At 34.8% G+C, this 13638-nt stretch overlaps 2 protein-coding genes across 2 annotated transcripts in view; both read left to right on the top strand.

Annotated features, from left to right (window-relative positions):
- The window catches only part of LOC126887942 (uncharacterized), a 500758-nt gene that overhangs the window by 354345 nt on the left and 132775 nt on the right, over positions 1 to 13638 (top strand). The window lies entirely within an intron of this gene.
- LOC114340457 (exostosin-3) overlaps positions 9229 to 13638 on the top strand; it is a 41123-nt gene continuing 36713 nt past the window's right edge. The window contains exon 1 of the mRNA XM_028291205.1: positions 9229 to 9837. Coding sequence (XP_028147006.1) covers positions 9449 to 9837 — 389 coding nt within the window. The 5' untranslated portion in view covers positions 9229 to 9448. The remainder of the gene's footprint in view (positions 9838 to 13638) is intronic.

Below are 13638 nucleotides of genomic sequence, written 5' to 3'. Positions count from 1 at the left end.
GTTATTCTGGGAGGAAGCCCCCACAAGAAGAAGGCCCAAAGGGCTCCCACGAATGTGATAGAGACAATAAATGGTCAGGGTCAGACTTAAGAACTATGAGGCTACCCATTGACCCAACTATCCTGGACGACCGTTCGAGATGGAAGAGAGTTTTGCAGACAGCAAGGACCATCCCCGGGTTGTAGTGTATGTAACCTTTAAATATGTAGCCTTTGGTATTGTGAACGCTCCCAACTCGGTCCTGTCATTCTGGAGACTTCCAATTAGCCGAGAGCGAGTATGATCCTTTTAAAAGGCGAGGCAAAAATACTTGTTTACTCGTGTTTAATTTATTCGATTCCTTCCAGAAAATACTAGGTTAACTGTAAATGATATAAATACAAACGATTTTAAATTAGTCATTCAGTCTCGCGTAATTTTAAATGTGTATTTTGATTGTAACGGATTCGGTTTTAAAATGTAAATTTTTGTAATCGGTAATATTTAAATAAATTATTATATGTTAGATAAATCAGTGTAAAATCGTTATACTAACACATATTTAATTATTTTAAATAAGTTTGTATTTAAAAGAATATATAAATATAAGTGTTTACTATTGTTTTGTCTAATAAAGGATATGAATCAAGTATCATAATAAAAATAAATACAGTTAATCGTGTAACAATTGGTGTCTAAAAATAAATAAGTAATTTCGTAATAAAATAAATATTGCAGTATCTAACAGTTCATACGGCAAGAGAACTGTTTCCAGCCAGTAGGAAAGCGGTAAACCTTATTCTTATCCCTAAGCCTGGAAAAGAAACGGAAGAACCTGGTGATTCCAGGCCAATATGCTTGCTACAAACACTAGGCAAGATATTCGAAATCCTCATAAAGTCAAAGCTTGAAAAAGAAATAGAAGAAAAAGATGGACTGCCAGTATGAGTTAAGAAAAGGCATATCTTCCATAGACGCCACAACCAGGATAGTAAGGGAGATAGAAGCATGATGGGGTAGGCAGATGATATCACTCTTCCTGGATATTAAGAACGCATTAACAACGCGAGCTGGGACTGACATAGGGCTAGGTCCCAGGACAGCTGCTCTGAAATGTACCTACTATATAACGACAAGCTGGACATAAACCTAGGAGAGGGAATACAGGTAATTGCTTACGAAGATGAGCTGGTCATTCTAGTAGAGCTCTTCGAGAATGGGCTCATAATCGACAGGCAAACACAACCCCTGAACTAGTTAGGATATGTCTTGAGGAGAGAGAACTGAAAATAGCCGCGGCCATAATCTTTAAAGGCGCAATCTCTCTTATGCGATTGTCGCATGCGTTCGACGCAAGCAGCAGTCGCAAGCGATATGCTCTGCACTCCTCAAATGTGAACTTTATACGAGCGGTCTGTCTTGACGAGGAATCGCGTCGGACGCACAAGACTCTCGTATAAAGTTTACATTTGAGGAGTGCACAGAACATCGCTTGCGACTGCTGCTTGCGTCGAACGCATGCGACAATCGCATAAGAGAGACTGCGCCTTTAGGCACAAGAGTGAGAGAGCATATCTCCTTCACTTTGGAGAGAGTATCCTACCTGTCAATGCAGTCAAATATCTGGGCGTAATACTGATGTTGGTGAGAGGGGCCATGTGTGGAGGTGGACTTTGACAGCAAGCAAAGTTTCGGAGAACACGTAATACAGGGTGTCCCCGAAAATAGCGCGTCTCTTTAAGGTATGAATGTAATACACAATGTAGAACAAAAAAGTCCTATAACATTTTTTTCTAAAGTTAACCGTTTCCAAAAAAAAATTACATTGTTCGCCATATAAGCGAACTTTTATTTTCATAAAATTTACTAATTTGGCGTCACTGTACAAGAACTGTTTTTTTTTATTAGTTTATCGACACTGATTGACACCACAAATGTAGGTCAGACAGGTACACCTGCAAAATAATTGTACCACCCCATGTTTGAAAATTCAACAAAACAAGAATTTGTTTGTTTGTTTAGGATGGAGACAGGGTTTAATGTAAATACTTATGGCTAAAATGCTGCAACTATTTTTGAATTGTGATTGTCTATGTTTAGATTTGTGTATACATAGTTGTCAGATTTCAATTTGCATACCAAAATGTATTTTGGTTTTTTAGCCAAACGGTTGCCTTTAGAAAAAAATGTTATAAGACTTTTTTGCTCTACATGGTGCCTTTCTACCTATACCTTTAAAGAACGCACTATTTTCGGAGACACCCTGTATATGCCACGAAAAAAGCCGATCAAGGAACAGCAGGACTAACTAACACAGATTATGCCAAACTTAGGAGGTTCGGGGACAAGTAGAAAAAGAATTATTATGGAAGTGGACCATTCCACCATACTATAAGCAGTACCAGTAATAGAGGAGGTAATGTATAAACAAAAATATAGAATAGTTCTGGAGAAATCTCAAAGAAAGGTCCTGCTGAGGGTCATCTGTGCATATAAAATAACTTCAACAGTTGCCCTAAGGTCGATAGTAGTGGAGCAACCAATTCACATATTAAGAGAGAAAGAGCAATCATGTCTAAGATGAGTGAAAATGAACAATCTGACGAGAGAGGGGCGACCCACGTGAAATGGCAAGAGGAGAGGTAATAAACGAACATATAGGGCTGAATGGACAAGAATACTCATACCGGATGACGTGAGAGTCTAATAGAACACGATCATAGGAAGCCTAACTACTTCTTCACACAGTTCCTTACGGGGCACGACTCCTTCAGAGCGGCTGAACAGTGTGTGTTCGATTGCATAATGTTTACGAACGAGAGGGCAGAGCTCGATGGACGAAGTTAGAGCGAATAATATAATGGAAGTGGCGGGAAAAGGTGAAAATGAATACAAAGATATCCTGGGAGCAAAAACTAGATCAAAATAGCAGTGGGAGAACCCATGGAGAACCTATTAGTACCATGCGTACCATGTCTTCGTATGAGTTTAAAATATTGCATATTATTAACAAGTTACTGTCCAATTGAAATATTTTCTTTTCTTTTATGATGCCAATCATAGGCGTAGCGTGACCTAATAATTTGGGGGGGCACGGGGTCTACGGGGGGGGGAGTGGTGGTCCCGTGGAAACTTTTTTGAAAACTACCACTTAAGAACTAAAGTAAAGTATATGTGTATTTTTGTTAAACATTGGTTTTAATCAATTTTTACTATATTGATGGATTGTAAAAAGACTCAATTTCAAAATATACAAGTTTATTCTATTCTAGACATAACTGCATGGACATTTATAACACAAAAACAAATTTGTGTACAAGACAAAGTTTTAAGGTGAACAGAACTACAGTAATGGTTTTCAAAGAACCAATTTTCGTTAGTTCTAATGAAGCATTAGCCTCCTATCGGCTAGATTTGAAAATCTGAAAATCTTTCATGTATTCAGACGTCAATTCTTGCTCAATAGACATCAGGGCAAGCCCACTTAAGCGGTCTTCTGTCATGGTGCTTCGAAGAAATGTCTTTAGCCTTCGTAGTGTAGAAAACGATCTTTCTGCGCTTGCTGTTGTGATAGGCCACGAAAGTGATATTTCTAGTAGCTGCCAAACATCTGGTGCACTGGCTTGAAGATCATTCTCAATAAAAAAATCAGCCAACTCTTGGAACGTTACTCTTGTGGTTGCTTTGTCTGTTTTGACAAAATTGTTCTTTGCATAACAGTGAAAAAACTTAAGATGTGCAGAGAAACTTAAAGACAAGTTATAAAACTTTTGGATTGCCATAACAGCGTTGTTGTCAATTTCGGTCCAATTAAATAGTAACTGGGCAATGCAGTTGATTTTATCATAATCGTTCTTGGAAAAACGAGATTGCAAGTTTACAATTACTGTGTCTAAAGCAGCAAAGTAAATGTCAGTCTTGAACATCTGTTCAGGTGATTGATGAAATGCAGCATCTGAAGAGCTACTACTAGCTTCAAGTTTTTTCGGAATCTTCCGTTTGCGTGGTAGTGAAGGCCTTTCAACTGACAAACCTTTCATACCATATTTGTTACACTGTTCTTCTGACTCATTCCACATCTGAATAAAGCCATCATCATTTCTGTCCAGTTTTAAACAGTCAATGACTGATTCAACTTTTGCAAAAACCTTAGAAATGTCAAGAGATTCACTCTGCAGTTCTTTGGAGAGTATATCAGTCTGACTCAAAACGCTGTGCAATAGTTTTAAACTGAATACAAATTCAAATGTGCTGATTTGTTTGGCTAGACCATCAGCTTCGGCTGCAATTTTACGATTTGATACATCGTTTGCAATAACTTCCAAAGTTTCGTACACTTCAGGGAGCTGCTCTAGAATTACATGGATTGCTTTGTGTCGAACTGTCCATCTAGTTCGAGACAAGCTCACCAGTCTTTTCATTTTTGTTTCTCCGCTTTGCTTACATATTGATTCAAATATTGAAAACCTGTTAGCTGATGCATTAATTAAGTTAAACAGGTTATTTACTATGGATAAGCAATTCCGAAGCTGTCTTATTTCTTCACAAAATCTCTGAACAGCCAGATCAAGCAAGTGGGCATGGCAGTGTGTGTACAAAGCTTTAGGCTCTTCTTCTTGGAACCTTGAGGCAACACCTTTGAATTTGCCGCTCATGTTACTAGCTCCATCATATGCCTGGCCGTGCATTTTATTTAAGCTTATACCCAACTGCTGCAGATACTGTTTAATAGTGTGATGTAAATTTTCACCAGTAGTGTCTGACACATCAACGAAGCCCAAAAACCTTTCATTGATTTTAATGTGTTCATCTATTTTAGTAATGTATCGAATGCAAATGCTAAGCTGTTCACGGGTTGAAATATCCGTAGTTTCATCACAAATAATTGAGTAGGCCAAAGCCTCACTCACCTCTTGGACAATCTGTTGAAGCATTTCACTTTTTATGCAATCTATTATCTCATTTTGTACCTGGGCACTTTTGTATGAATGGACTGGGGATTTCATTAATGTTTGGATTCCTTCCTCCATTTCAGTAGATCTCAGTTCTAGCAGTTCTATAAAGTTCCCCCTGTTAAATGAAGCAGTACTCTCATCATGTCCTCTTAAGGCAAGATTCTGTTTTCCAAGGAATAGGATGTTTTCAATTATGAATTTTAAATACCTCCTATTCATCTCAACCATTTTAGTATGTGCCGAGGACAACGAATCTGCTACCGTGCTTCCTGCTTTTCTATACTCATTGAGAAACTGTTTAGATTTTTGATGCATTTCACTCTTCTCATGTTTCCTGAATTTTTCCAAAGCTTTCTTCCAATTGTTCATGCCCAGTTTAGTGAATGACTCCTCCCCGCGACCAGACTTATGTTGACAAAATAGTCGGCATGGGTAACAAAATGCAGCGTCTGTAATGGGGCTATATTCGACCCAATTAAATTCACTGTACCAGGATTCTTTGAACTGCCTCGATTTGGATTGAATCTTGCTTACCTTAAAACAATCAACAGGCTGAAATGCTCCTTTTGCAATATCTGCACTTTGTACTCCCAATGAAGGATCTCTACTTTCGCCCTGGAATGTAGCATCACGATCTGGGCGTAAACAAGATGGCGATTCATCACCAACGCTACCTCCAGTGCTACTTCCCGCTAAATGTCTATCTTCATTTACACTTTCACTTGAATTTCCAAGTTTTTTAAAGAATGTTAGTACAGAGGACTGTTTCTTAGACATGATAACAAACGAACATCCGCAAAAATTACACAAACAATAGCAGCTCAGCTAGTAACAATAAGCTTATTGAACGAATAAAACGTGGCGACCACCTACACAACACAACACACGCGCACTGAGCTGGTATGATATCCCTCCGCCAGGCGTCGGCTGGGCTCGGGTGCATTCGATCGGCTGCTCCAGCTCGGGCGCAACCGGCCAGAGTCGGCTCACCGGCACTTGTAAATTTAGTTGTAACACGCGCATACTTTACACACACAGAATCAAATTAGATGCATACAGAAAAATAGACTAACGGGGGATCTATATTAGTTATTCATTCGTAACTGTATACATATACGTAATTTAAAGATAATTTATATTATTTTTTTCTTTTTTTGCATAATGTTGGGGGGCACGTGCCCCCCCCCCCCCGTGCCCCCCGGCCCGACGCCACTGATGCCAATTCATGTGCTTTATACCATGCTATGGCTTTATTGGCTGTGAGTTTCGACGGTAGCGCTATCTCGCGGTTTGAAACTTATACTTTTCTGATAAAATTTATGTATGTGAAATATACAAAACGAGAAAAATAGATACTTATCTAGAAAGACACAAATTATGAACTGAAATATTATTGTAACCTGATTACTAAACGAATACACAGAATTAATAGTAAAATTAATTATGTTTTTTTTATTTTATTCATTATAATTTTAATATTTAATATATAAGTTCGTGAGACTGGATGACTGCTTACGCAAGAGACCATTGAGAAAAAGAATAAGTTTATATGAATTATTTAACATTTTAAAGGTTACCTCTGTTTATTTTTGTGTGCTTACTGCTTTGATTATTAAAATTTGCAATTTGTATGAATTGTAATTTGTTTGAATTCTATCAAAATGGATATTAAACATTATACTGGATTCAGTCTTATTTCCCATGATATCCAATTTCAATCAGCAACACCAAAAAAGGAAAGGATTTAGTTGATACAGGACATGTACGCAATGTTTCCGAATATAATAACTGCATCCAGTACTGTTATATTCAATATTTTTACATGAATCAATACAACAGCTGCAATATCTTGTTTTCTTTTTTGAAAAATCCATATTACCCGCCATTTCAGTTTGTGAAGTTTATCAAATGCACAAAACAAAACTGCCAACTGCCACTAACACAGCGTTGCCACATTTTATTTAGAAAATCTACTGTAAGTTTAGCTTACTAAAATCTACTTATCAAAAACTAAAATATACTATAAAACTTTATTAATATATTTGTATATAATTTATGACTTTTTATAATAAAAATAACAGCTGACTAACTAGAAATTTTTTTTATTTAGCTAATGTCTCGACAACTAATGGGCATTGGCATGGTGATGGTACAGTGGATTTTACCAATTAGGTAGCTAGTGTTAAGTCGACTTTACATTACATGATTTATCATGTGATTTGTCATATGATTTGGTCATGGAGTAAAATTTACATGTTTACACTGTGTGATTTGTCATATGATTTTGCCATAAGCATTGTGTTTTATCATAAGCATTGTCATGCGGCTCGTCATGGGCAAAATCATATGATAAATCACGTGATAAATCATGTAGTGTAAAGTAGACTTTATGTGTAGTGTGTGTGTTGAGTAAGTGTCTTGTTACTTTGGAAAGTCGATGTCATTGTCTTTGCAGAGACGCTAATTGTATCCGAACGTCTGCGGTCCCTCCGGTGGGTACCGATCCCCCAAGGATAGAAACTATTTTCATTTATTAATTTATAATAAACGAAAAATTCTCTACCCTGGTGAAATTCAAACTCACGACCATTCGGACCTTTCGATCCAAAAGTAGGCGCTCTTACTACTGAGCCACAGAGGGAGTTTAACTAGAAATTAATATGACTGTTTGTAAACAAAAACCAAACTTTTTTATATTTTAACTGGGGAACAAAATGACCAACTATAATTAATTTTTATCAGTTTCATATTTAATATTTATATATAATATTTTGTCATCCACTGATTTTAACATCTGCATATCTGGATCACATTCTTCAAACAATTATTTCGCATTTTACATTAGAAACACGCAAACACAACATTTGTTGTTTTGCAAAGTTACATATATTATAATTAGGCCCGGTCTTTTCACCTCCGAATAAATATTTATTAGGAAGTTTATCCGGCAGATTACATGTAAATCTGTCAAATAACCTCCGAATAACTTTTATTCGGAGGTGAAAAGACCGGGCCTTAGATATTTTAGTTTTCCATCGTTAGCTTCTAACAGGCTCACCGACCACCGAATACCAGAACTCTTCAATAACACCTGAAATAGGTACTGATTGCACTGCTACTTGAAATCTGCAAGTTTGTTACACCAGAATCCAGTTTCATTTCTGTTTAATATTCATCATCTACGTCCTGGGGCTAGATTCCGTGCACTGTAGATATCTACACTTCGCTTTCTATCGATGTCAATTGTCGTGAAAATATTTGAATTTTTAGTTTTAATTGAATTATTTTCTAGTTTTGCTAGTTGATGCTGAAGTGACACTTGTAAAACAAGAAAAGATTTGAATTAAAACTAAAAATTCAAATATATTGACATTGATAGAAAGCGGTCGGCGGTAGGTTTGTTCCAACATGAACTTTTGGACGGCCCAAAAACCGTCACGAAACTGCTTGTACCGTTTGTTGTGCGCATGTTCGTAATTGTATCGCCCAGTTATCGTCCCATGACGGTAATCATATATTTGTCATTTTTGTTGGTGACAGCTTGTGTGCTTTTAGTCGATCAAAGGCTCAAAAAATTTAAAGAATTAAATCCTAGTGCTCAAGTCAGTCCAACCAGCACATTATGCATTTGCCCGATTACTGAAATGATCATCACGAAACCGTCACCGAAAGATCACAATTCTTGTTGGAACAGTGGGAAGGACGATCCGATGACGATCATATTTTTGTTGGAACGGATTTTCTTTACTGCGCAGGATCGTTACCGTTTCCTGACGGTTCTCGGTCGTGTTGGAACAAACCTGGTGTTAGCGATTGTACACAAAATCCCACCCCTGAATCTTATTTTCGGTAATGACATTGGGAAATTGTAACAAAATGTCTAAAAATTAATTTAGAAATGGGGTAAATACTATTAAAAAGCAAATTTTATTTTAGTCATAAGAAAATGTTGAAATATACCAAAAATCTACTAAAAAATATTGCCTACTAGAATTTTTTAAAAAATATCAAAAATCTACCAAAAAAGTAGAAATCTACTAAATGTGGCAACGTTGCACTAACAGCTGTGGCGAAAACCGTCAAATCCCCTCTCCTCTACCCATGGCGCGCCATTTAAATTTATCAGATAAATGCACAAAACTGCCACTAACAGCGCTGGAGAAAGCTGTCAAATCCCCTCTACCCATCGGCTCATGGCCAATATCCATGGCCCATGAAAAAATATGCAAAATACATTATAAAAAACAAATACGGCAACAGAGCCAAGAGCCTGTCTTTATTATTGACGTCTGTCACAAGTGTCATAACTCACATGTCATATTGTAATAAATTTGTTTATTTTGTATGAAGTGCAGGTGCAGTTCAAAAAGTGCAATGTTTGTTTTTAGAACATAATCAGTAATTTTAGGAATATCTGAATAGTAAAATAAATGATTGCCGAAATTATACCATGCAACGGAAATCAAGGTCGAAGTGAGGTTATAAAATAGGACCTCCGTCTCCTAGTATTTAAGATGGTTGTGTTAAATGGAGACTCAAGCAGAGATATTTGCAGTTGGTTAGTTCACGTAAAGCTTTCTCGAATAGTTATAATACTCCTATCCATTCTCATTCTCACTCCTCTAATTACACACTTTTATCTTTCCAAAGTTGAAAGAAATTCGTATTACATAGAACATAATGCACATTCTCATGAAGATCTACCAGAAGATATATACACGTTTAAAGAAGATGATCTTAAAGTAGGCGTCGAAGAGTTACTTAGAATAAGGGGATCTGTTTTAAGCGAATTGAGAGATATTGAAAGGAAAAGGCAGCAGTATAAGATGGAAATTCAAACTTATGTTAAAAATATAGATGAGTTAAAACAAGAATTAACACATCAACAAACAAATTTAAATAGGTAGGTATTAATTTATATATCATTAATAATTAGTAGAAACATACTATTGTCATTTTGATCCCATCTAAGCTTTCACTAGATTTTCTGCTTAAATCTCTTTAACCCATTCGCTACCAACGGGTTATTCAAGTTTCGTCCTCAGAACCAGAGGTATTTAAATTACCATTGTGTGCAATGCCATCCCCAGCTTACAGGTGAGATGCTGGTCTATGGGTAAATCATTGTAGCTCATAATATATGGGTCGATAGGTAGAGAACATATTAACCTGTTTTTTATTCTTTATGTTTTGATATTATTCCCGAAAGGTTGTTACTTGAGATTTTGTTTCATATGCTGAATGTATGTACAGGGTTATTCACTATATTTTGACCCCCTGTAAACTGCTTTATTTACAGAATTAGAAAAAAATGTAAAATACAAAAGTTATTTGATTTTTAAATTATGATTTTTTGACATATATATCGTACTAGTGACGTCATCCATTTGGGCGTGATGACATAATTGACTATTTTTTAAATGGGAATAGGGGTCGAGTGCTAGCTCATTTGAAAGGTTATTCAATTCCCTATTCAGTAATATAATCATTAACGTGATTAATTATACAGGGTGTCCAAAAACAAATTTTTTTGAATTAAATTAATTGACACAAAAAGAAGAATGTATGTAATTTATTTAATTTAAAATACATTTTGCTGCTGTTAGAAACCAGAAATAAAAGTTTATTGCACGAATAAACATTGATTTTTGCTTAAATTCAATGTTCAAACTGCCAAGAGGCAGATGGGTGGCAGCTTGAACATTGAATTTAAGTGAAAAGTAATGTTTATTTGTTTAATAAACATTTATTTCTGTTTTCTGACAGCAGCAGAATGTATTTTGAATTGAATAAATTCTTATTTTTGTGTCAATTAATTTAATTAAAAAAAAATTTGGACACCCTGTATCATGATATAATCATGTTAATGTTTATATTACTGAATAGGGAATTGAATAACCTTTCAAATGAGCTAGCACTCGACCCCTATTCCCATTTAATAAAAATAGTTGATTACGTCATCACGCCCAAATGGATGACGTCACTAGTACGATATATATCTCAAAAATCATAATTTAAAAATCGAATAACTTCTGTATTTTACATTTTTTTCTAATTCTGTAAATAAAGCAGTTTACAGGGGGGTCAAAATATAGTGAATAACCCTGTACACATACACCAAATTAATTGTTTCATTATTAGGTACTATAGATCGTCCTAAACCTTTTTTTCAGTGTGTCACAGATTATCGAATTCTCTTTAACACATTACAATTGGAAGTGAGAGAAAAAACGTACCTCTGTGATTATTATATTTGGAACTCAGAAAATTATGTAATCCTTGACGGGTACTTGCATATTAAAACAGATTTATACTTATAGATGTATAATTGGTTGGCGATTACAATACTCTAAATAGATAACCAATCAATTAGGCGAGTAAAGATAATTTGACACAAAAATAATCGATCATATGGTAAAATGACAATTATAATTTCTAGGTTAGTATTTTTCAGCGATGTAAATATAAATATTTTATGTCATTGGTATAGTCGGACATTGTATAGTGAAATTTGATTTTATATGTATTTATTTTTACATTAAAATATTTTAAATATTAATATTTTGACAAATATTTGTATAAATATTGATGTTTATATAAATATACTTAAACATTCTGACAACTGTGAGATTTAACTAAAATGTCATGTAATGATTTGCAACATTCTTAAAATCCTATATTACGTCAAAATTAATGACGGACTGAAAAAAGGGTTTGGGATCCACTATATTTCCAAAGGTTAAAACCCCTACACTTACCCTTCTTGTAATAAGTATTTGTTGTTTCTTTATTTTTGCATAGCTAAATATTGTGCTGCTATGCATATATTTATTTAGTTAGATAAAGTACATCAGTAGATTTACAGTGTATATCAACAAGTTGCAAATTATCTCTCAAAAAGGAAGTGGCACAATCAACAATACAGTGGTAATTGATTTTCAATAAATTATGAATAGGTGAAGCAGTAAAAGAGACAGAGAAAAATTACTATAAACAGGAAATAGATAGGAATTGCAAAGAATAGGGCTGGAAAGAGACCAATTGGATATGGAAGAAAGATGGAAAGTACTAAAAGACACTCTATATAAAGCAGCAGAAAAAATATGTGGAAAAGTCAATAAATAAATATCTTAAGAGAACAGAATGGCTGAGTCAAGAAATAAAGAAAATAATAAAGGAGAAGAAGTAAGCCATGAAAAAATCAACAGTGTAGGGATGAAAATAACAAAGCAAAATATATAGAGAAATGTAATTGAGCAAAGACAGCAGTAAGGGAAGCGAAAAGCTGAGCTGGCAAGGATTCAGAAGAGAATTGGAAGCAAATTACAAAACATAACAGAAAATTCTTGAATCGCATAAAGGGTTTAAGAGGGAAAAAGGGTAGAGAATAGTAAGGAATCAAAGGTAAAAATAACCAATTGAAAAAGGTCCAAAACGACACTGTGGGCATAAATGAAGTCTTTATTCAAATTATTCACTATTGGCCTGAGCACAACGATCCCATTGATTAACGAGCCAAAGAATTCCTTGTTTCCAGAATTTCTGTGGCCTTGGTGAGACACAGTCCCTCACAGAGTCCTTCAGTTCATCATCTGAGTTGAAGCTCTTCGATTGAAGCCGAAAGCTACTTTTGGGTCCTTGGATGTCTCACTGCGTTATCCCATAGCGGTATAGTGGTTATGTTGTTACAATGTTTCGTACCTTTTCATTTGAACGACCCTGATACTTTCACCTGTAACTTGTGCTAATAATAATAATAATAATTAATAATAATTAATAATTATTATTAATTAATAATAATTAATAATAATAAGAGTTTATAATAGTAATAAGTGATGAAAAACTCCCACAGGATAGAGTTTATTTCTAGCAACTAATGACATAATAAATAAACACAGTTTCTCACTGAAGTTGTTTGTCACATGGACTATAACTTGTGAGTGAGGGTTAAATTTTAATTATATTAAACAACATTAATTTATCTTAAAGTTTACAAAAAGGAATCAAACATAGTCTTTTCGCTCATCAGACTTTAAATTTGGGCTCCTCTTTTCAGTAATTCAGTTACTGTTAAATTTTGTTTATGGGACCTACGAAAATCTCCATAAAATTCAAGAAACTATTGCGAAAAATTTACGAAGGGATTCTTCTGGCAGACTTCGTTTTCTATGAGATTTTTCATGACTTTTTGTAGGTGTTTTATCCATTTTTACAATCATTTCCACAATTTAAACATTTATAAGTGACATTTCAAATAAAAATGACCATGCAAATTTAATAGAGAACTTGCATAAATTTTTAAATTCGAAAAAAATGTTATAAATTACAACAGAACCTAATTTAAAACATGTATCAAAGATAAAAAGTTTTTGTAGGTCTTTCGTTTGGCCCCCAAAGGCGATTAAAAATTCAAATTAAAACAGGTGGCCTAAAACGCGTCGTGACGTCATTCGTTTGTCCATTTACATTTTTCCAACAAAGTAAACAGAATTTTAAATTGGACGTTATAAACGTCAGTAGAAAATACATTTATTTGACGTTACAAGTGTTTTGATCGTTTGAACTATTCATAGAAAACTGTACTTTTACAAAATGGTTTTATTTTCCATAGTAAACCTTCTTTCCTTTCCTTCAATAACTATATCAAACTCCAATGTCAACAAACTGGTATATATTATTACAATGACATACGATAAATGATAAT

Source organism: Diabrotica virgifera, chromosome 7 (genome assembly GCF_917563875.1).
Source record: "Diabrotica virgifera virgifera chromosome 7, PGI_DIABVI_V3a".
NCBI classification, from domain to species: Eukaryota; Metazoa; Arthropoda; class Insecta; order Coleoptera; family Chrysomelidae; genus Diabrotica; species Diabrotica virgifera.
Note: the sequence above shows the minus strand (reverse complement) of the source record. Positions and strands in the feature narration are given on the sequence as shown.